At 45.3% G+C, this 24,028-nt stretch overlaps 3 protein-coding genes and 1 pseudogene across 3 annotated transcripts; 1 reads left to right on the plus strand and 3 right to left on the minus strand.

Annotated features, from left to right (window-relative positions):
• Positions 1-7,535: 7,535 nt before the first annotated feature.
• On the minus strand, positions 7,536-8,662 carry LOC123040361 (putative germin-like protein 2-2). The gene is made up of 2 exons (XM_044463229.1): positions 8,430-8,662; positions 7,536-8,261 (listed from the first exon to the last, which is right to left on the minus strand). Exon 2 carries the CDS (start codon positions 8,174-8,176, stop codon positions 7,643-7,645), a length of 534 nt encoding a protein of 177 aa, XP_044319164.1. The 5' UTR covers positions 8,177-8,261; positions 8,430-8,662; the 3' UTR covers positions 7,536-7,642.
• On the minus strand, positions 8,577-11,032 carry LOC123040360 (E3 ubiquitin-protein ligase Os03g0188200). Its single transcript, XM_044463228.1, has 3 exons — positions 10,871-11,032; positions 10,658-10,758; positions 8,577-9,522 (listed from the first exon to the last, which is right to left on the minus strand). Exon 3 carries the CDS (start codon positions 9,518-9,520, stop codon positions 8,741-8,743), a length of 780 nt encoding a protein of 259 aa, XP_044319163.1. The 5' UTR covers positions 9,521-9,522; positions 10,658-10,758; positions 10,871-11,032; the 3' UTR covers positions 8,577-8,740.
• A 1,621-nt stretch (positions 11,033-12,653) lies between these two features.
• LOC123040362 (TATA box-binding protein-associated factor RNA polymerase I subunit B-like) lies at positions 12,654-19,356 on the minus strand. The gene is made up of 5 exons (XM_044463231.1): positions 18,703-19,356; positions 18,018-18,616; positions 17,777-17,933; positions 13,237-13,361; positions 12,654-13,077 (listed from the first exon to the last, which is right to left on the minus strand). Exons 1-5 carry the CDS (start codon positions 19,286-19,288, stop codon positions 12,688-12,690), a joined length of 1,857 nt encoding a protein of 618 aa, XP_044319166.1. The 5' UTR covers positions 19,289-19,356; the 3' UTR covers positions 12,654-12,687.
• A 1,256-nt stretch (positions 19,357-20,612) lies between these two features.
• Positions 20,613-21,671, plus strand: LOC123038931 (probable NADPH:quinone oxidoreductase 2; annotated as a pseudogene).
• The last annotated feature ends 2,357 nt before the right edge of the window (positions 21,672-24,028 follow it).

Genomic DNA, 24,028 nt, shown 5'->3' on the forward strand with positions numbered 1-24,028 from the left:
GATAAGTTCAACAATGGAGTGACATGGACTAGAGGATGTGGAACCCCTTCAAGATGCTAAGGACAAAAGGATTGGCTCAAGCTCAAAGAACAAGACTCTACATTTTACTTTTAGTGATCCAATATCACATTGAGTCCATAGGAAAGCCGATACTATTAAGAGGGGGTGAGGTGTTGCTTAATGGCTTGCTTGCTCAAAGTGCTTAGTGATATGCTCCAAAACCCTCAACCACTTTCTCACATACACATATGTCCCAAACCAAAAGTCAAACTCGGCCCTACCAAATCTTTCTATCCGGCGCCACCGAGTTCAATTGACATAGCCACTGCCAGAAACCCTAGTCTTTTCGGTCTCACCGATATGGGATTGTAATCTCTCTGTTTCCTTTTGTAACGTTTCGGTCTAGCCGTGATGAACCGACCAGTCACACCGAGATTGCAATGCAAACTCTCTGTTTCCCTTTCATAATGTTTCGGTCCAACCGAGATGAGCAAATCGGTCCCATCGAGTTTGCCTGACCAACTCTCTGGTTAGCTTATTACCAAAATTGGTCTCACCGAGTTTGTGTAATCGGTCTCGCCGAGATTACGTTATGCCCTAATCCTAATGATATCGGTCCCACCGAGTTGACATGTTGGTCCCATCGAAATGCCTAACGGTCACATTATGAACTAAATCAGTCTGACCGAGTTTAACGATTCGGTCCCACCGAGTTTGGTAAGTTGTGTGTAACGGTTAGATTTTGTGTGGAGGCTATATATACCCCTCCACCCACTCTTAATTCATGGAGAGAGCCATCAGAACATGCCTACACTTCCACTATCCATTTTCTAAGAGGGAACCACCTACACTTGTGTTGAGATCAAGATATTCCATTCCTACCACATAAATCTTGATCTCTAGCCTTCCCCAAGTTGCTTTCCACTCAAATATTATTTCCACCAAATCCAAATCCTTTGAGAGAGAGTTGAGTGTTGGGGAGAATATCATTTGAAGCACAAGAGCAAGGAGTTCATCATCAACACACCATCTATTACCTTTTGGAGAGTGGTGTATCCTAGGTTGGTTAGGTGTCACTTGGGAGCCTCCGTCAAGATTGTGGAGTTGAACCAAGGAGTTTGTAAGGGCAAGGAGATCGCCTACTTCGTGAAGATCTACCCGAGTGAGGCAAGTCCTTCGTGGGCGACGACAATGGTGGGATAGACAAGGTTGCTTCTTCGTGGACCCTTCGTGGGTGGAGCCCTCCGTGGACTCGCGCAACTATTACCCTTCATGGGTTGAAGTCTCCATCAACGTGGATGTACGATAGCACCACCTATCGGAACCATGGATAAAAAATCTCAGTATCTCCAAATTGCGTTTGCACACTCCAATCCCATTCCCTTACTTTCTTGCAAGTTGCATGCTTTACTTTCCGCTGCTCATATACTCTTTGCATGCTTGCTTGATTTGCATTGTGAATGGTTAAACTTGTGCCAAAACTCCACTCCAACTTAAAGAAATTAAAAACTACCAACTTTATGTGTTGAGTGTCTATTCACCCCCCTCTAGACCCCTCTTCTCGATCCTTTCAATTGGTATCAGAGCTTTGGTCTCCATTGCTTTGGTTTAATCACCATTGGAAGAAGATGGATGAGTCTACTTTGGGGAGTCTTAGACATAGAGTGCCTATACTTGATGGAGAGTATTTTCATGAGTGAAAAAATGAGATGCTTGTGATTTTCAATGAATATCATTTGAACAAGTACATTACTAGTCCTTGTGCACCTCATGTTGATCCTATCCATCCTACCCTTGATGAGTCCATTAACATGATTCGCAATCTTAGAACTGTTAATCTTATCAGTAGAGGCTTGCCTGGAAACTTGATTGGTTGCTTGCCTACTCTTGAATGTGCCTACACCATATGGAAATTTCTTGAGGAACGATTTCTAAATTATTCCTTGCAAAATCTAGATGAAATTCTCCATAAGTCTATTGCCTTGAGTAAGTGAATTCCAATGATCCTAAGTTTGGTGATTGTCTATTTGAGCTTACAAATCTTATGCGTGCCAAAGGAGGGGTTGGAATTATTAGTGATATTATCTCCGAAGCTATTAGAATTCATAAAGATGACTATTGTCAAAATCATTTGTCTAACGAATCACCCTCTCTAGGAATTGATCCACCACATGACGATGTTGAACATGGATACTATGATGAGGATGATGATGGTGACTTTGATCTTGATGATGCAATGAGACATTTTGGTCTTATGGCAAATCTTCGGGGATACATGGCAGGAGGAAAGGAATGGGTCCTTGATAGTGGATGTACCGATCACATGACCGGAGATAAAGATAAGTTTGGTGAGCTTGCTGAAAACAATGGCCCTTGAAAGTATGTCACTTTCGGTGATAACTCAAAGGGTAAGGTGGTTGGCCTCGGTAAGGTGGCCATCTCACATGATAGCTCCATACAAAATATCATGCTCGTTGAATCTCTTGGCTACAATTTACTTTCAGCATCTAGACTTGCTGATTTCGGTTTCAATGTCCTGTTTACTGAAGTAGATTGCCAAGTGTTTCGAAGAGATAATCATAAAATGGTCTTTACCGGTATGCGCAAAGGTGATCTTTACATTGTTGATTTCACTAAAAAGGTTCAACCTAAAACTTGCTTAATTGCTAAATCTTCTAAAGGTTGGTTGTGGCATAGACGGTTAGGTCATGTGGGCATGTGAAACCTTGACAAGCTTATTAAAGGTGATCATATCCTTGGAGTTAAAGATGTCATATTTGATAAGGATAGACTTTGCAGTGCTTGTCAAGCAGGTAAACAGGTTGGAGGAAGCCATCCCGTGAAGAACATCATGACCACACGGAGACCGCTCGAGCTACTTCACATGGATCTCTTTGGTCCCAACGCTTACAAAAGTCTCGGTGGAAACTCATTTGGTCTTGTTATAGTTGATGATTTTTCAAGATTTACGTGGGTGTTCTTTCTTTATGATAAATCACAGGTCCAAAAGATCTTCAAAAACTTCGCTAGGAAGGCCTAAAATCAATTTAAAGTGAAGATCAAGAAGGTTCGCAGCGACAACGGAACGGAGTTCAAGAACGCAAATGTGGACACCTTTCTTGACGAAAAAAGAATTTCACATGAGTTCTCGGCTACGTACACACTTCAACAAAATGGAATTGTTGAGAGGAAGAACCGGACGCTCATCGAAATGGCGAGAACGATGATTGATGAGTACAAGACGCCGAAGCACTTTTGAGCAGAAGCGGTTGAGACAGATTGCCATGCAACAAATCACTTGTATCTTCACAAGCTACTCGGCAAGACGGCATACGAGCTCGTCACCCTACATTCTTGATAAGCATCGTCGTTCTAAATTTGCAATTCCTACAAGCATATGTTTCTCCCTCATAATAATTTTCAGTAGCATCATGAATGAATTCAACAATATAACCAGCACATAAAGCATTCTTTTCATGATCTACAAGCATAGAATTTTTATTACTCTCCACATAAGCAAATTTATTCTCATCAATAGTAGTGGGAGCAAACTCAACAAAATAACTATCATGTGAGACATAATCCAATTGAAAACTAAAATCATGATGACAAGTTTCATGGTTATCATTATTCTTAATAGCATACAAGTCATCACAATAATCATCATAGATAGCAACTTTGTTCTCATAATCAATTAGAACCTCTTCCGAAATAGTGGATTCATCACTAAATAAAGGTCATGACCTCTCCAAATCCACTTTCATAATTATCACAATAAGATTCAACACCCTCCAAAATAGTGGGATCATTACTTCCTAAAGTTGACACTCTTCCAAACCCACTTTCATCAATATAATTATCACAAATAGGAGGCATGCTTTCATCACAATAAATATTCTCATCAAAACTTGGGGGACTAAACATATCATCTTCATCAAACATAGCATCCCCAAGCTTGTGGCTTTGCATATCATTAGCATCATGGGTATTCAAGGAATTCATACTAATAACATTGCAATCATGCTCCTTATTCAAAGATTTAGTGCCAAACATTTTATAGATTTCTTCTTCTAGCACTTGAGCACAATTTTCCTTACCATCATTCTCACGAAAGATATTAAAAAGATGAAGCGTATGAGACAAACTCAATTCAATTTTTTTGTATTTTTCTTTTATAGACTAAACTAGTGATAAAACAAGAAACGAAAAGATTCGATTGCAAGATCTAAAGATATACCTTCAAGCACTCACCTCCCCGGCAACGGCGCCAGAAAAGAGCTTGATGTCTACTACACAACACTTTTCTTGTAGATGTTATTGGGCCTCCAAGTGCAGAGGTTTGTAGGACATTAGCAAATTTCCCTCAAGTGGATGACCTAAGGTTTATCAATCTGTAGGAGGCGTAGGATGAAGATGGTCTCTCTCAAACAACTCTGCAACCAAATAATAAAGAGTCTCTTGTGTCCCCAACACACCCAATACAATGGTAAATTGTATAGGTGCACTAGTTCGGTGAAGAGATGGTGATACAAGTGCAATATGGATGGTAGATAAAGGTATTTGTAATCTGAAATTATAAAAACAGCAAGATAACTAATGATAAAAGTGAGTGTAAACGGTATTGCAATGGTAGGAAACAAGGCCTAAGGTTCATACTTTCACTAGTGCAAGTTCTCTCAACAATAATAACATAACTGGATCATATAACTATCCCTCAATATGCAACAAAGAGTCACTCAAAAGCAACTAATAGCCGAGAACAAACAAAGAGATTATGGTAGGGTACGGAACCACCTCAAAGTTATCCTTTTTGATATTCAAGAGTCCGTAGTAAAATAACATGAAGCTATTCTTTCCGTTCAATCTATCATAGAGTTCATACTAGAATAACACCTTAAGACACAAATCAACCAAACCCCTAATGTCACCTAGATACTCCATTATCACCTCAAGTATCCGTGGGCATGATTATACGATATGCATCACACAATCTCTGATTCATCTATTGAACCGACACAAAGTACTTCAAAGAGTTCCCCAAAGTTTCTACCGGAGAGTCAAGACGAAAACGTGTGCCAACCCCTATGCATAAGTTCACAAGGTCACTGAACCCGCAAGTTGATCACCAAAACATACATCAAGTGAATCACGTGAATATCCCATTGTCACCATAGACAAGCACGGCAAGACATACATCAAGTGTTCTCAAATCCTTAAAGACTCAATCCGATAAGATAACTTCAAAGGGAAAACTCAATTCATTGCTCTAAACTAATTTTTACTCTAACATCTACTACTTAACACCCTTTGCTCTAAACTATTTTTTTTTGCTATAAACAAACTTTTGCTCTACTAATTTTTGCTCTAAAATGCAGAGAGAGAGAGAGAGGAGTGGGGGAGGGGTGACTTACAGAGAAGGGAGAGACGGTGGCGGGGAGGTGCTTGGCGACGGAGGCAGGGGCGGAGAGGGCGGGCTCGGGCACGGGCAACGGCGGTCCTGGGCGGGCTCGGGCGGCGGTGAGGTGGAGGGCGGCGACGGTGAGGTCGAGGGCGGTCTCGGGCGGCGGCGGTGAAGCTGAGGGCGGCCTCGGGCGGCGGCGGTGAGGATAACGGCGGCCTCGAGGGGAGACGGTGAGGTTGCGGGCATCCACGCCGGCAGGAGACGGCAGCGAAGTGAGGCGACGGTGAATTGGGGAGATGGCGACGAGGGCGAGGGATTTGGGGAAGAAGTGGTGGCCGGGGGGGGGCGTTGTTTAAGTGAAAACTTAACGGTAGCGCGTTTCCGAAAACGCGCTATAGCTAAGTTAGCTACAGCGCGTTTCCTGAAACTCGCTACTGCTATTCCTTTCTCCTTTTTCCCTTTTTTCATTTATTTTTCTTTACATTTTATTTTTTCCCTTTTTTCTTTTTCTATTTCTTTCATTTTCATTTACTTTTCTACTTGTTTTTCATTTATTTTATTATCGTTAGCAGTAGCGCCTTACAAATAAACGCGCTGTTACAACAAAGTTAGCGGTAGCGCTGTTTACGGCTCAGCGGTGGAAATTTTTGTAGTAGCACTTTTACGTTTGGACGCGCTACTGCTATTTGTGTATCTGCAGCGCGGTTTTCTTGAGCGCGCTACTGCTATCTAGCAGCAGCGCCCATAACACGTGCTACTGCTAAAGTTCTGTGTATAGACTTTTCCCTAGTAGTGCTACCCCAACCCTTCCATTGGTTGTGGTTCTCGTCACAATGAAAATGGTGTTCACCTTCAACATGCAGCACTCTAGGAGGCGGCAGCTCCACGTCGCATCATTCGCTTGCCTATTGCAGCAACAACGACACAAACCTGCACGAACTCCACCAAGCGGTGGCTTGCATGCTGCCACCCCCCTCCTGACCTAGCCTAGGGCCGGGCATGCAACACTCACGCATGAACAAACTGCTTGGGCTATATACTGCCCACTGCTATAAAGAGCACCGTCTCGCCTCCGGCGAGTGCGCTACTGGCTGGCCCAGTACTGTAGCAGCGTCATGAGTTTTCCTTGTGGTATTTTTTTACTGTTTAAAGTGGTTTTCTTTGTTTGTCTCGGGGTTTCTTTTTTTCTGTTTTCTTGTTTTCATTGCTTTTCTTCAAAGAAATTGCTTTCTCTCTTTTATTTCCCTTTTTATTCAACACATGTCTATATTTTTCGCACACATTGTACATTTTTCTTACATCAAGAACATTCTTTTGCATGTTTACATATTTCAAATACATAATTAACATTTTTCTAAATTTATATTTTTATATGTTTCTCATACACATTCTATATTTTTTGTATACATATAATATATTTTTTATGCATGTTTAATATTTTGCAAATACATGATTAACATTTTATTGAATACATGTTTTTGAACATTTTTTTAATATGTGTTAAAAAAATAAAATGCATGTTTAAATAATCAAAGATAATAAAACCTTTTTAAAACTATGTGAACATTTTTCACATTGTATAAATATTTTTTTAAATGTCACAACATTCTATTAAAATGCGTGATTATGGACCAACCTGTTTAAGGCGTCCTTGAGGGGCGATTGGCTTGTATCTTGCTGCTGGCAAGACACATCAGCACCCTGACTCCCCTCAAAATTTTCTCAAAAAAAAAAAAAGCGCCCTGACCAAACTTGCCATGTTCACAGCTTCCCTAATCTGCACACACTTATTGCTAATGAGACTCACTTTCAGCTTGCATGTACACACATGGTCAATTCTCTATCCGTGCACACGGTAACATGACTCGGCTATATGCATGACCCAAACTCAAAGCAAGGAAAACCAAAGATGATGAACATCATACAGCAAGGTTTGCTCTAACAAGAAGCTCCACCGCATGGTTCACTTGGATTTGTGTCCCACAAGTACATGTGGGCAGTGTAAAGGACACAAATCAGCGGCAGTAGATATTTACTACCAAACCCAAGAAAATAATGACAAATTTACCAAATAATTTACCATTGCAATAAACAAATAGGGGTGTGTACCACAACACATCAATGTTACATTAGATGTCCTCAACTTACAATACTATAAAGAAAATGCAATGCAATACAAACGAAGCTAAAGACAAAATAATACTACTTCAACAAACAAACACACGTGGAACACAAGACTGTTTAGAACTGTGCTTGGATCCAATCTACCGTGTTCTTCTCCACCTGGAAGGCCTTGGTAATAACATCATCTGAGATGGCAGGCTCCGACACAAACACCGCATTGGCTACCGTGATCACTCCGGGGTTCTGGCTGCTCAGTGCCGCGATGGCCACCGCATGTGTATTCCCATTATTGAACTGGTAATGGACGAGGCCCTTGGGGAACACAAACACGTCTCCCTTGGCGAGAACCTTGGTGAAGTGTCGGTTCTCAGGGTCCGAGGTGACGAAGCCGACGTGGAGACAACCCTCTAGCACGGTCAAGATCTCGGTGGAGCGTGGGTGGGTGTGAGGAGGGTTGAGGCCGTTCGGCGCGTAGTCGATGCGGACGAGGGAGATGCCCATGGTGTTAAGACCGCCGATCTGCACGACGTTGACGGCGGTCACCGCGGAACCCTGCTTGTTGGCCGTGTTGCCGGCCAGATGGAGGCCGGAGAAGAAGAAGTCCTCGGCGACGATGTAGAACTTGATGCAGAGATATGATGCTATTTTCATGATATATTTCGTGTATCCTACACAGACTTTTCTCTATCTTTTTTCATCTTTTCTACTTCTTGGTACGGTATGACAGCATTTCAGCCTGCAAAGACGAAAGTAGAACTTGGATCAGAACTTGAAATGAGAAGAGACCAGATATCAAACTCGAAACACGTCTTACGTGACTGAATTGGCACAAGGGGCAATTGCCTTGCAGGTTTCAAAACAAGTATTTGGTAGGTGGAGCAAAGAGTTTTCAGAACAAACTTGCCTGATTTCTGGCACGATCGAATTCAAAGAACTATGTCTTCTGCACAGCTGCCTCAGGATCCCAGCTTCTGGAACACAAATCAGTACTGCCGCAGCCACTCAGTACCAGGCTCAGGCTTCCAGTTGCGCACCCTGAGGACACCGATGACACCATTGTAGTGGAATGGCTCTCTGAGCGTCCACTCCAGGTGCTCGAGAGTGTAGCCAGATAAGAGTGCAGCCACCCACGAAAGCCACCAACAGCCTCTACGTCCTCCTTGTCAGAATCGTTGACTCTCCAGCTCCCCGTGGTACGCCGTGAGGACACCAGCACTACAACTGCAGTGGCATGACTGCTGGAGCATCCCCTCCAGCTGCCTGAGAGTCTGTCCAGTGAAGAGCGCAGCCACCCACGAGAGCCCCCACAGCCTCTGCCACCTCCACTCCAGGCGGATCCGGCGCGACCATTGTCTGTGCCTTGACGTCATAGCGATCTGAGCTGTAGGTCTTGTCAGGGTCAGGGCAGGGCATGGTGATAGAAGCCTCGCAGAACGGACAACAGTATGGTGCATGGCCACGAATCCATGGGATGATGCATCGCTCGTGGAATTTATGCAAGCACGCCGGAAGGGCAAGGATCATATCAGTAGGTGCAAAGTCTTGGGCGCAGATGCAACAGAACATCCCCTGCTGCAACAGCACGGGGGGTTGCGCGAGCAACGCCAAGATCACCAGCTCCACCTCTGGTAGAGTGGGCGCAGATGGCACAGGGACCTTCAACCCAAACATCAAACCTTCTGCATGCTCTCTAGATGAAGCCTCCTGGCAAGCATGAACAGCTGCCGCCGCCCCACGCTTCCTGTCAGACTCTCCTAATGATGAGGCCCTCCGGGAGATGCTGCTGTGGCGAGAGAATGGCGACCAGGACGAGCGAGGGGGACGGGAGCTACGGCAAAGGACCTTAATGCAACAGATCAGCAAGGTCGAAGCGATGATGACGATAGCGATAATGGCGATGCTGGCACCTATGGATGATGACGGCGCAGCTGAGGGTGACGCGCTCGGCACAGAGGGATATCCCCTAAGAAGAGGTGGTGGCGGTCCTGGAAGCATATCTGGAGAAACACAAACACAATAATCGAAATCAGATTCCTCTACTAGGTCAACCGAACAAATTGATGACAAAAGGATGAGCATGCTAACAAGAAACTAGTGGACAACTTTACAAAATCAACTGAGACTGTAGCTGCTGAAAAAAAAGGTCAATGATCTAATTACTTCTTCCTCTAAAAAGCAGAAACCTGGTAAAGTTTCCCTCCCCCTTCTACAACTGTTGTGTGTTATGGTGCAATTTCAATTGTGTTAAGTTATCATATAGTTGATGAGAAGTTGAAGAGAGAGGCAAAGATAAATATATTCATTGTCAGACATCCAACCTGTATATTTGTCATTTGTCAGTTTTCTTGTAGTCCAAACTATTTTTATTTTATGTACGAGTACTTTTTTACGCAACATCTCACTTTTGGCAAATGCGTTATCCATGACTATTCCTTCAGTTGACTGCAAGTATTTGTCCGGGACAATGTAATATTATGAACTTTCAGGAAGTTAATTAGCTACATGGTATCTACTTCTAGAGATGCCTTGCTTCTGTACTAACGTTGCTCTAATTTTTAACTCTGCAGCCGGATGCCGTTTGAAGAAGAACCAAGTTCTCAGCAGATGTCTTACTTCTGCACTAACATTGCTCTAATTTTTAACTCTGCATCCGGATGCCATTTGAAGAAGAAGCAAGTTCTTAGCGGTGTAGGAAAATTGGCATCTCTATCTGATTCTACCGATACTGAAAGTGAAGTTGCTGGTGTGCCAAATAGCAGTATGCCTGAATCCTGATCACAAGGTACGGTTCATTGCATATGCAATTATGCATGCATATAGTGAATAATAAGTGATGAATGTTCATTTTGTAAGACGGCTTGACACTCTGACCTTACGCAGTTCCTATGCAGTCAACATGTGGAGAACTGGAGATACAAAGCGTGAAGAGGATGAATTCAGTGAATTGGGAATACTATAAATCTCGCAATGCAGCCCTCCAATCAACCTGAACTCCACAATTCAGCTAGCAACCTGTGAATCCCCCACTTCCCCGCACAGCTCGAAATTTCTCAACGCGAAATGCACTCGAAGATGATGAATCGGGCGACAAATCCTAAGCCTTAAGGGAAGGGGAAGGCACGTAATAGGTACCTCCTGATGCATCGGTGATGGAAGGGACGACGAGCGAGACGAGGCCCGGCGGTGGCGGCGCTGCGGCTTGAGATCGGGGGCGCCTTCGAGGAGACCTGGACCTGGCGGAGGAGGAGGAGGTACGAGCTAGGGTTAGGTTCCGCGGCGGCGAGGGTTCCCGCGTGCGCGCGCGGGGGGCGGAGGAATCGGGGCGCGCGGGTGAGCGAGCCTTACCTCAGGGGCACGACGGCGACGGGAGGAAAGGCTGACGGAGCGTATAGCCGGTGCCGGAGCACTCGCCGGCGGGAGGGATAGCGCGCGCGGCGGCGGTGGAGATGGGAGAGGAGAAGCGGAGGTGGGAAGGTTTTGGTGGGGGATTGGCGCCTGAGCTGAGACTGAGCGGGAGGAGGACGGCGATTAGAAAGAAGCATTAATGAAAAACAAGCAGTCCTATGGCCCACGGGTCAGCGTAACAGGATATTGATCTCTCTTTTTTCCCTCATGGTCTTCTGATTTATTCATCAAACATCGTGATGGTACAAAGAACACCAGAAGTAAAATAAATTGCATCTATCTTCGTAGATCACCTAACTATGCCTACAAACACTGAAGAGAGACAAAATCATGATGTCATCATTACCCCTCTCTCTCGTCGGAGTGGGGTAACTCTAGTTGTAGTAGACAGTCGGAAAGTTGTCATGTAAGGCCTTAAGTGACAAATGCATTAGAACCGCAAGATCAGCTAGAGCCACACCTGCACATGACCTCCGATGATGCTAGCCACAGGCGAGGGAACATTGATGTTTAGCACATTAATGTATGTTGCAGCAAAAATTTAAATAAAAAATCTGAAACATTGCTCAAGCTACAAAAAAACAAATTCGACACTAAATAGCACATAACATAAGGGCTTTAGATTTGGTTCATTATCACATCGATGCCAAAAATTTCATTTTTGTATCTCATACAATATTTCGAATTCTGATACAAAATTTTGTGACAGCACACATTGATGTTGTCTTAATGTGCTAGATTGTTTTTAGATTTTTTTTGAAACATTTTATAATGCGATATGGCGTCCCTAATCGTCTGGAGCCGCTCGTGGGAACGAGGAAAACGACTTTTCATGTGTTTCATTTTTTTTCCCTTGTGGATTCAATGATGGAGCAACATATTTAGCATATATCACGCATTAAAAAAACAGTTTAGCATATATCATGCGTTAAAAAACATTTTAGCATATATCATGCGTTAAAAGAAAATGGGTATATCATGCAAAGAATGGCCTTGGAAAGTTTTCCAAATTTATCTGCAAGTCAATATTTTGCTTTGAATAAGACAAAATTAACCATGGCTTGGAGATATGAATACACAGCAACAATGAAGAAATATTTCATGTAGACATTAACATTACTTTTTCTAACATTAGTTTCTCCTAGCTAAATTCAGTAGTACAAACAAATCAATAACATAAGAAACAACCAAGGGTCCATAGACATGAGGCGAAAAACTCTGGTACAAGAACATATTCCTACATACAAAACGCTCAAGTGGATAATTCATAAATAAGAAAGAGTGAAAACTTGTCAACTAAAATAAACTTCATAGTGGCCTTGGTCATTGTTTACAATTGAGCTGATAAATCTCGCAGATGATGACTATAACTTGTTGGCAAAGCTTGCCACCAAAGTGAACTACGGTCTACGAACATCTCCATGGGAATTGTTAGCACAAGTAGAGGTAGGTTTACTGTTGCTGATCACCTTGTCAGCAAGATCTTGCAAGAGAGTCCGTTGTTTAGATCCTCATCGTCTGGTCCAGGATCATGAGATCCGAACTACAAACACAATCTCTTTTCTTGATAATAGCACGATAACTCGTTACCAATTACTCCCTCCGTCCCAAAATAAGTGTCTTAACTTTGTACTAGCTCTAGTGCAAATTTGTACCAAGCTCAAGACACTTATTTTGGGACGGAGGAAGTACTAACTTGGCAAACTAGCAATCCATCAAAAACTTCAGCCTGAAACATGTCTTTCCGCATCATTTGCTTAGCTAGGTAGATTTTGCAAGGCATCCAAGCTCCTGCCTATTCTTTCCTCTATCCAGCCAAGTCTCCTCTCAAGTTTTAACACACTAGCATGCATAACCCTAATATCAACTTCCGCAAGCTTGGCAAATGAGCGTAGCAACAGGTAATAATCAGCATGTCCAGCACAAACAAGATGACCAGTCATTGTCTTTCTTCTATAGTGAAGGTAACCATCTGATTTTGGCCACTTCCTTGGTGGCATATAACAAAATCCGTGGTCTTCCATTTCTGACTTGATACTTTGTATCCCTGATGATGATAATGCAGAAACGCACCTTGCGCCAACAGAAGTCCCATCCCTACCTCGTTTATTCACTCCATTTGTGGTGTGCGCTTTTGAATTCTCATCCTACAGTGCAACAGGTTTAGACATCGAATCAACAACAATCGCTGCCAAAAGACATGTAGATAATCCTCAAGGTGCTCCATTTGTACAATTTTAAGTTCAAATACGCTAGGAATAAAAAAGGAATAAGAGTTGACAACAACATCAAGTTGGGTGCATTACCTCTCGTCCTTTGTACAGATCCTGGAAGATCTCTATTAAGTGTTCTTCTTCAACTGAACATGCAATCCCAGGAAAAACAACATCTTTGCAATATCTGAGATATGTGTGAAGGTCCTTCGAATAGTCTACAGAATTAGAAAACTTCGTCAATTTGGTCTAGCAAAAAGTACACCATAGAATGCATTCACTCAGACACAAATCCGAGCAAATATATCACCATGAACATCTATATTAAATAGATGAGAATGGAATGCACATTTTTCTTATCCAATATACTTTGACATTATTGTACTTCTAAGCTTTCCTTGGCATATTATATGATAATAACAAACCAGACCAACCAGGTCTAGCCCTTGGGGGCTACATTAATAGAAGGGCATCCTTGAGCACAAGGCAAGAGAGCCAAGACTCGAACGCAGGCGAGCTGGCTGCGCACGTGCCATGCTAACAGAGTGATGCTCTGTTCTCACTAAAGGGGAGTTGCTGAGCACCATCCGTACAAAAGAGAGAGAAGTGCAGCTCTGTCTTGGTTGAATGTTTGAAACATGGGGTCCCCTGAAACATAATGAAATGTTCTAGAATACTCTTTTTCAGACCTCTATGTTTGTGTAAGAAAGAACGAGAATATGTTTTTTGGATAATCTGAAGGTACTAGCAGAAAAGAGTATATTTCAGTGGAAGATACTGGTGCATTGTTTGTTGATTTCTGTAATGCTGCCTGGTACAAATGCCCCATAAATGTTCAAGTCTTGTGTTAGTCACTATCAAGCATTATGAAGCTCTCTATTTGTATGTGCGGAGGTTGAGATCCTGGAAATGTGGAAAGTTATTTCTTGCAAACGAGGCCAGAAACTCCAGCATACATCCATGCATTATTCTATCCATTACAACAACAACAACAACAACAACAACAAAGCCTTTAGTCCCAAACAAGTTGGGGTAGGCTAGAGGTGAAACCCATAAGATCTCGCAACCAACTCATGGCTCTGGCACATGGATAGCAAGCTTCCACGCACCCCTGTCCATAGCTAGCTCTTTGTCGATACTCCAATCCTTCAGGTCTCTCTTAACGGACTCCTCCCATGTCAAAATCGGTCGACCCCGCCCTCTCTTGACATTCTCCGCACGCTTTAGCCGTCCGCTATGCACTGGAGCTTCTGGAGGCCTGCGCTGAATATGCCCAAACCATCTCAAACGATGTTGGACAAGCTTCTCCTCAATTGGTGCTACCCCAACTCTATCTCGTATATCATCATTCCGGACTCGATCCTTCCTCGTCTGGCCACACATCCATCTCAACATACGCATCTCCGCCACACCTAACTGTTGAACATGTCGCCTTTTAGTCGGCCAACACTCCGCGCCATACAACATTGCGGGTCGAACCGCCGTCCTGTAGAACTTGCCTTTTAGCTTTTGTGGCACTCTCTTGTCACAGAGAATGCCAGAAGCTTGGCGCCACTTCATCCATCCGGCTTTGATTCGATGGTTCACATCTTCATCAATACCCCCATCCTCCTGCAACATTGACCCCAAATACCGAAAGGTGTCCTTCCGAGGTACCACCTGGCCATCAAGGCTAACCTCCTCCTCACAGCTAGTAGTACTGAAACCGCACATCATGTACTCGGTTTTAGTTCTACTAAGCCTAAACCCTTTCGATTCCAAGGTTTGTCTCCATAACTCTAACTTCCTATTTACCCCCGTCCGACTATATCGTCAACTAGCACCACATCATCCGCAAAGAGCATACACCATGGGATATCTCCTTGTATACCCCTTGTGACCTCATCCATCACCAATGCAAAAAGATAAGGGCTCAAAGCTGACCCCTGATGCAGTCCTATCTTAATCGGGAAGTCATCGGTGTCGACATCACTTGTTCGAACACTTGTCACAACATTATTGTACATGTCCTTGATGAGGGTAATGTACTTTGCTGGGACTTTGTGTTTCTCCAAGGCCCACCACATGACATTCCGCGGTATCTTATCATAGGCCTTCTCCAAGTCAATGAACACCATATGCAAGTCCTTCTTATGCTCCCTATATCTCTCCATAAGTTGTCGTACCAAGAAAATGGCTTCCATGGTCGACCTCCCAGGCATGAAACCAAACTGATTTTTGGTCACGCTTGTCATTCTTCTTAAGCGGTGCTCAATGACTCTCTCCCATAGCTTCATTGTATGGCTCATCAGCTTAATTCCACGGTAATTAGTACAACTCTGAACATCCCCCTTGTTCTTGAAGATTGGTACTAATATACTCCGTCTCCATTCTTCTGGCATCTTGTTTGCCCGAAAAATGAGGTTCAAAAGCTTGGTTAGCCATACTATCGCTATGTCCCCGAGACCTTTCCACACCTCAATGGGGATACAATCAGGGCCCATCGCCTTGCCTCCTTTCATCCTTTTTAAAGCCTCCTTCACCTCAGACTCCTGGATGCGCCGCACAAAACGCATGCTGGTCTCATCAAAGGAGTCATTCAGTTCAATGGTAGAACTCTCATTCTCCCCATTGAACAGCTTGTCGAAGTACTCCCGCCATCTATGCTTAATCTCTTCGTCCTTCACCAAGAGTTGGCCTGCTCCGTCCTTGATGCATTTGACTTGGCCAATATCCCTCGTCTTCCTCTCCCGGATCTTAGCCATCTTATAGATGTCCCTTTCACCTTCCTTCGTGCCTAACCGTTGGTAGAGGTCCTCATATGCCCGACCCCTTACTTCACCAACAGCTCGCTTTGCGGCCTTCTTCGCCATCTTGTACTTCTCTATGTTGTCTGCACTCCTATCCAGGTATAGGCGTCTGAAGCAATCTTTCTTCTCTTTAAGCGCCTTCTGGACATCATCATTCCACCACCAGGTATCCTTATCTTCGCTTCTCCTTCCCCTGGACACTCCAAACTCCTCCGAGGCCACCTTACGAATGCAAGTCGCCATCTTCATCCACACATTGTCCGCATCCCCTCCTTCCTCCCAAGGGCCCTCCTTAAATACCCTCTCCTTGAACACCTGAGCTACCTCCCCCTTGAGCTTCCACCACTTCGTTCTAGCGACCTTGGCACGCTTATCCCGCTGGACACGAATCCGAAAGCGGAAGTCAGCAACCACCAGCTTATGCTGGGGTACAACACTCTCCCCAGGTATCACCTTACAGTCTAGGCACGCACGCCTATCTTCTCTTCTCGAGAGGATGAAATCAATCTGGCTAGAGTGTTGGCCACTACTAAAAGTCACCAGATGTGATTGTCTCTTTCTAAAGAGGGTGTTAGCTACAATCATGTTGTAGGCTAGAGCAAAGCTTAAGACATCTTCTCCTTCTTGATTCCTGATGCCATAGCCAAAGCCCCCATGCGCCCCTTCAAAACCTGTGTTAGATGTACCCACGTGGCCATTGAGGTCTCCTCCTATGAAGAGCTTCTCACCAATCGGTACACTCCTAACCATGTCTTCCAAGCCTTCCCAGAACTCCCTCTTGGTGTTCTCATTGTGGCCTACTTGCGGGGCATATGCGCTGATAACATTGAGAACCAAGTCCTCAGCTACCAGCTTGACCAGGATAATCCGGTCCCCACGTCTCCTGACGTCTACCACTCCATACTTGAGGCTCTTGTTGATCAAGATGCCTACGCCATTTCTGTTTGCAGCCGTCCCCGTGTACCACAGCTTGAAGCCGGTATCCTCCAACTCCTTCGCCTTCTGTCCTCTCCATTTTGTTTCTTGGACGCAAAGGATATCAACACCTCTCCTCACTGCTGCATCAACTAGCTCCCGAAGCTTCCCTGTCAGAGACCCTACGTTCCAGCTACCTAAGCGAATCCTCCTAGGCTCGGCTAGCTTCCTTACCCTTCGCACTCGTCGAGTCAAATGCGAAGACCCTTGCTCATTTTCCACTACATCCGGGCGCCGATGTAGCGCGCCACTAAGGATGCGACGACCCGATCCTCGCTCACTTGCCACCGTATCCGGATCAAGATACGGCGCGCCACTTGGGGGGTGACGGCCCGGCCCTTGCCCATTTTCCACCACACCCGGGTTCCGATGTGGCGCGTCGCTGAGAGGGTTACGCCCCAACGAAAATCTTTTGGGTTTCATCTCCATAAGAGTGGCTGAGTTTTTACGTTGGCTCGCCAAGCCTATCACAACCCTCCTCCTTTACCCGGGCTTGGGACCGGCTATGTTGAGACAACATAGGCATTATTCTATCCATTACAAAATATAAATTTTGTTCCAACAATTCTTGCCAATTTATTACTAAAAAGACTAATATTTAGGAACGGAGGGAGTACATTGCAAGATAGACTAGTGGCTCTATACATAGGAGGGTATAACCTATTAACAGACAAAATACGACATGGCTACCATGGTAGATAGTACTATTACGTCATATTCTCTGTTCTGACGTAGTTACTGTACTAGAAGCTAGAATAGCATGTAAAAGGTAAGTATATAAACCACTAATTGACAACATGAGACCTGACATGAACATATTACAACAACAAAAAATTGATGTAGATGCAAAGCACTGGTCAAACAATTACCATGTGCAACGTCAATTTTGTCATAGGCATCTACAAGAGTCCATAGCAATTCTCTTGTGCCAAGCTCCTCACTGGTGTCGACATCAGGCTTCATAGATGGTGCTAAATTTGCATCACGGTCAGACCCACCTGGATTTCTTGCTGCCTCGCAAATTTCCTGGAGCAAAAAAGAAGTTCAACCCACCATATTTATGGCAGATCTTACATGACATAAGCGAGTGAGTCGATATGGAATACTCACCTCCCATACCCCTTGACCATTGATGTTATACTGAACTCTTAAAGCAACTATTAGTATAGCCATTACACAGACCCGTGTAGGGACCCTGGCTGGATTACTAGACAACCACAGTTCTGGAGGCATTGCCCACTCATAGATGCGGCAAGCGTGAGGGAGTATTCTTTCTATCGGCAGAGACAACTCATCCAAGTAGCGCTGAGCAATAGCATAGAAATTAACTGAAGGAAGCTGCAAGCCTATTCTTTGTGCTACGAACCCAGCTGCCGCTTCCAGCTGCCACGCTCCAATCACTCGGACTGGCCTGAACAGTTGTCTCGCATTCAGAGGGCAGTGTCTTAGAGGGCTCCCAAGAAGCTTGTCCACTTCCGTAAATGCCGCCACATAAGGAAGCTTACCCTCCATCGCCCACCTATAAATGTCGGTCGGTAGGACGGCTTCCCGGGCAATATGACAGGCCAGGAAACAGACAGATAATGTCGAGTACAGCGGCAGCATCGTCCTCAACGAGCGCATATAGATGAACTCGACCCTTCGCCTGTCTTTTCGAGGCGCGGCTTCATCCGCCCATTCACACTTCACTCCTTGAGGCTTCTGCTCGCCTGCACACATAAGACACTACATATGTTGATCAAGTTTGTTCTGGTCTTTCAATGGTGATAACTGAACAGGAGCTTAGAATTGACACCTCCACTGGCAGAGCGCTTCATCAGTCTCTGCGCGGCCTCGGCCCCGGCCCCGGCCCCGGCGAGCACCTTCCGCGCCCACATTCCGTCGAACACCTTGGAGGCAGCCAGCCAGCGCAGCCAGACGGTTCCGGCCACGCCGCAGACGAGCGCGCCCACCCGGTACCTCTCCACCAGCACTTGCAGCTGCTGCTCCAGGATCACCTGCAGCCCCTCCACGTAGCGCCGCCGGACCCGAGCCCCCAGCTCCTCTGGGCCGGCGCCAGGCACAAAGTCGCGCGGCTCGTGGGATTCTTCGAAGGGAGGGGCAGCAGGGGGTTGCCCGGGGTAAGGGGTTGGGTAGGGCACCGAGGTTTTGGTGGGTTGGGAAACTCGGTGAAAGGACATGTTGCCCGGGGTTTGGAAATCGGCGTGGTCGACGGCGGTCGCCTGGGTGTCGAGGTCGCCGTAGCACCGCCCGCAGTAGAAGCGGCCGTCCTCGGTGTCGTCGAGGCTGTAGTCGTCCTTGAAGCCGCATTCGCATTGCAGCCGGATGCTTCCTCCGGCGCCGCCGTGGTGGGACGGGGAGGCGCCGCCGTCGTCATCCATGGGAGCGGGCGCTCGCGACCTAGCTCGCCGCCGCGCAGTGGATCACCTAGCTGCAGAACTGCCGGGTTTTTTTTCGGCCTGTTAATGTTAGATGGGCTGCACTTGGGTTAGTAGGGTTGACATGGGCTTATGTTGTGGAGTGTTTTTTTTTTCAAGTTTGCAAACTTTTTTGAATTCTTGACATTTTTAAAAACTGGTCAACATTTTTTTAATTCATGACCAACTTTTTTAATTCATGACTGGAAAACTTCTCAAATTCATGAACACTTATTGATTTTGCCAATTTTTTAAAATTACCAGTAAAAGCCAACCGCCTTCTTCCTTGAGATAACATACCGACAACATAAGAAAAAATGAGCAAGCACAAGCGAACGAACAGGCGGCCCATGGGGCGCACCCCTGTGCACTATACCAGCACGTCGCCGCTCAAGGCGTTGTATATGAGGTCCCCGCCCTGCTGCAGAAGAGGGCAGTGTAGTGTTGAGCAGATGTGCTCGTCTTGTGACGGTGGTCTTCCCCATCAACATGGGGCAGTGTGGGAGCTGGCAGCTCCACCTTGCGTCATTCGCTTGCCTATCTCGATCAGCAGCGGCTACTGAGGCTACATCGAATCTACTGAGCCGCGGTTTGCATGCTCATCACTCCAAATTAGTTCCGACTTCTTTGCAATAAACATGAAAATTTAATCATCCAATGTTCAAGTTATTCTGCTACTGCTAGGATGTATAGTAACTCAAAACTATATGCGTTGATTTAATGTTTTTGCCCTACTTTTGTAGATGAAAGTTCACAAAACCACAAAACCTCAAATTTATGCGCCTAAATCATTTGTTGGAAAGATATGCTAATTTTGGATTTCAAATTTCAATGGATATTGCGATGACTAGTATACGTTGCGGTAGTATTAAATTTTCCTTCATGGAATTCATGCTTCCTTGGTTTCTTGTATGCACTTTGTCCGCACGCAAACACATCACCGGGTGCCTCCGACTCGAGCGTGATATGTAGGACAAGTCGCCGAAGGATATATACCTCCAGAGCTTTCCTTTTTCTTTTACGGCAACAGCCATTTTGGAACAACAATATGTGACCGGTTCAACTAGAGCGGTCTCCATGGTTGAACAAAAGCACAACCTGGATAGCCACATAAACCATCATTGACAGCTGCATATAGCGAAAAAAGTCCAGAAAATGCAGAGAGTAGATCAAATGTTGTCGAATTATTATTAGCATTATTCTGGTCATTTTCCACTCTGGGTATTTGGAATTATAAATTGTGATGCGTGGAAAGAGACGGGGGCGTACGTACTACCAATCATGCCAGATGGGTGATGACTGGTGAGTCGATCGGGTGCTGTCGATAAAAGTGAAAGGGCCACTGCACCAGATTAATAAGGCTTTTCTTCTTTCTGCAGCTCCACAGTGCATCACGCATGGCCGCCAAGGACCGTCCTCAGGGTGGCGGCGATCTCCGGCTCGCTGCGTAGGGCGTCGGCCAACACCGGCCTCATCCGCGCCGGTAAGTCCCTTGCACTTCAACTCAGAATCAGATCGCCGGTAAGTCCCTTGCACTTTACTGTCCGTCAGTTTGTGCGGCTGACGACCTTGGAGCACCGTGCGTGTGTATCAAGCCAGCCGCGGAGATCTGCAGGGAGTCCATCCCGGGCCTGCAGATCGACCACGTCGACATCTCGGAGCTAGCTGCCGCTGCTCAACACCGACCTCGAGGTCCGAGGCGGCTTCCCGCCGGCCGTCGAGGCGTTCCGCGACAGCGTCCGCACGGCCGATTGCTTCCTCTTCGCCTCGCCCGATTACAACTACTCCATTTCAGGTGCCCGATTCTCCCGACTGGAATTTTTTTCCTTCCTCTTCTCCTGTCACTCTGCTCTTCTCCTCCCTACCAGGCCCTCTGAACTCTGAAGAACTCGCTGGACTGGGGATCACGGCCGCCCAACTGCTGGGCCGACAGAGCCGCGGCGATGCTGAGCGCGTCGGGCAGTACCACATCCGGCAGGTTGGGGTGTTTCTTGACATCCACTTCATCAACAAGCCGGAGGTCTTCACCAAGGCACACCTGCCCCCCGAAAAACTTCGACGCAGACGGCAACCTCATCGATTCAGAGACCAAGGAGCAGGTCAGGAGCATGCTCCTGTCGCTGCAAGCCTTCGCCCTCAGGCTCCAGGGGAACTGATGCCTCCATTTGTGTCTTCAAACGAGTGGTAGTGTGCTCTGCTCAATAGATTGACTGAGCAGATCGTCACAAACTCCAAAAGCCAAAGCCATATGCTCCTCGATGCTCCATGATATCTGGAAAGACTGGAATAATTCTTCATCTGTGACTCACCATTTCGGTGGCACATTAATGCAAATCTATGTTTATTATCTTGCCCCTTGGTAATTTTGTTAACTAACTATGCCCGCCCTCCTTCACTCGGCTGCGTCGAGCCCTCTCCTCGTACGGTGAATGTACCAATTATTTGACTTTTATTAATTTTTATCCTTTTCACGTTTTCAATCCTGAATATTTGAGAAATATCTTGAAGATTTTTTTAATTAAAATACATTTTACATTTGTTATATTTTCCAATATATTTCAAATAAGTGAATTTTTAAATTTATGAATAGTATTTTTTTAATTTGTGAAGATTTTTTCAAATTTGTTAATATATTTTTGTAAATTCATGAATACTCTTTTACCAATTATGGTTTTGTTAACTTGCAACAGTTTTTAGAAAACTCTGAACATCTTTTAATTTAACTTACTTTTTCAAATAACAAACGTTAGCCGGATTTTTCTGAGCTAGCACTGAAGCGAGCGGAGCAGGGAGCCGACTTGAGTCTTGAGCAAGCTAGGGCTTCATGGCCCACATTATAAAAATAACTTCATCCTTTCGACATTGAACATGAGCTTTCAAGGGGCTCACACAACGAATACCGACAGACACTGACGTCGAGATGTGTAAGGACACCACAATCACGCATCAAACAAGTCCACTCTCCTCTCAAAAGAAATACCGTCTTCAATAGCAGACCAACTGATGAAAATATGTCCTAGAAGCAATAATAAAGTTGTTATTTATATTTCCTTATATCATGATAAATGTTTATTATTCATGCTAGAATTGTATTAACCAGAAACTTAATACATGTGTGAATACATAGACAAACAGAGTGTCACTAGTATGCCTCTACTTGACTAGCTTGTTGAATCAAAGATGGTTAACTTTTCTAGCCATAGACATGAGTTGTCATTTGATTAACGGGATCACATCATTAGAGAATGATGTGATTGACTTGACCCATTTCGTTATCTTAGCACTTGATCGTTTAGTATGTTGCTATTGCTTTCTTCATGACTTATACATGTTTCTCAGACTATGAGATTATGCAACTCCCGAATACCGGAGGAACACTTTGTGTGCTACCAAACGTCACAACGAAACTGGGTGATTATAAAGGTGCTCTACAGGTGTCTCCGATGGTGTTTGTTGAGTTGGCATAGATCAAAATTAGGATTTGTCACTCCGAATGTCGGAGAGGTATCTCTGGGCCCTCTCGGTAATGCACATCACTATAAGCCTTGCAAGCAATGTGACTAATGAGTTAGTTGCGGGATGATGCATTACAGAACGAGTAAAGAGATTTGCCGGTAACGAGATTGAACTAGGTATGGTGATACCGACGATCGATTCTCGGGCAAGTAACATACCGATGACAAAGGGAACAACATATGTTATGCGGTTTGACCGATAAAGATCTTCATAGAATATGTAGGAGTCAATATGAAAATCCAGGTTCCGCTATTGGTTATTGGCGGGAGACGTGTCTCGGTCATGTCTACATAGTTCTCGAACCCGTAGGGTCCGCACACTTAACGTTCGATGACAATCGGTATTATGAGTTTATGTGTTTTGATGTATCAAAGGTAGTTCGGAGTACCGGATATGACCACGGACATGACGAGGAGTCTCAAAATGGTCGAGACATAAAGATCGATATATTGGATGACTATGTTTGGACTTCGGAAGGTTCAGAGAGAGTTTGGACAAATACCGCAGTACCGGGGGGTTACCGGAACCCCCCGGGGAGTGTAATGGGCCTATTGGGCCTTAGTGGAGAAGAGGAGGGGTGGCGAGGGCAGGCCGCGTGCCCCCTCCCCCTCTAGTCCGAACTGGACAGGGGGGGGGGGGCAGCGCCCCCCTTTCCTTCCCCATCTCTCCTCCTTCCCTCTCTCCTACTACTCTTGGAAGGGTTGGAGTCCTACTCCCGGTGGGAGTAGGACTCCCTTGAGGCACGCCTAGGAGGGCCGGCCCCTCCCCCCTCCACTTCTTTATATACGGGGGAGGGGGCACCCCATAGACACACAAGTTGATCATTGATCTTTTAGCCGTGTGCGGTGCCCCCCTCCAGCATAATCCACCTCGGTCATTGTCGGTGTCAAAACCGGCGGATCTCAGGTAGGGGGTCCCGATCTGTGCGTCTTAGGCTGATGGTAACAGGAAGCAAGGGACACAATGTTTACCTAGGTTCAGGCCCTCTCGATGGAGGTAAAACCCTACTTCCTGCTTGGTTAATATTGAAGATATGAGTAGTACAAGAGTAGATCTACCACGAGATCATAGAGGCTAAACCCTAGAAGCTAGCCTATGATGATTATGATTGTAATTGTGATCGGCCTTCTAAGGACCAACCTCTCCGGTTTATATAGACACCAGAGAGAGCTAGGATTTACATGGAGT

This window comes from Triticum aestivum, chromosome 2B (genome assembly GCF_018294505.1).
Source record: "Triticum aestivum cultivar Chinese Spring chromosome 2B, IWGSC CS RefSeq v2.1, whole genome shotgun sequence".
NCBI lineage: Eukaryota > Viridiplantae > Streptophyta > Magnoliopsida > Poales > Poaceae > Triticum > Triticum aestivum.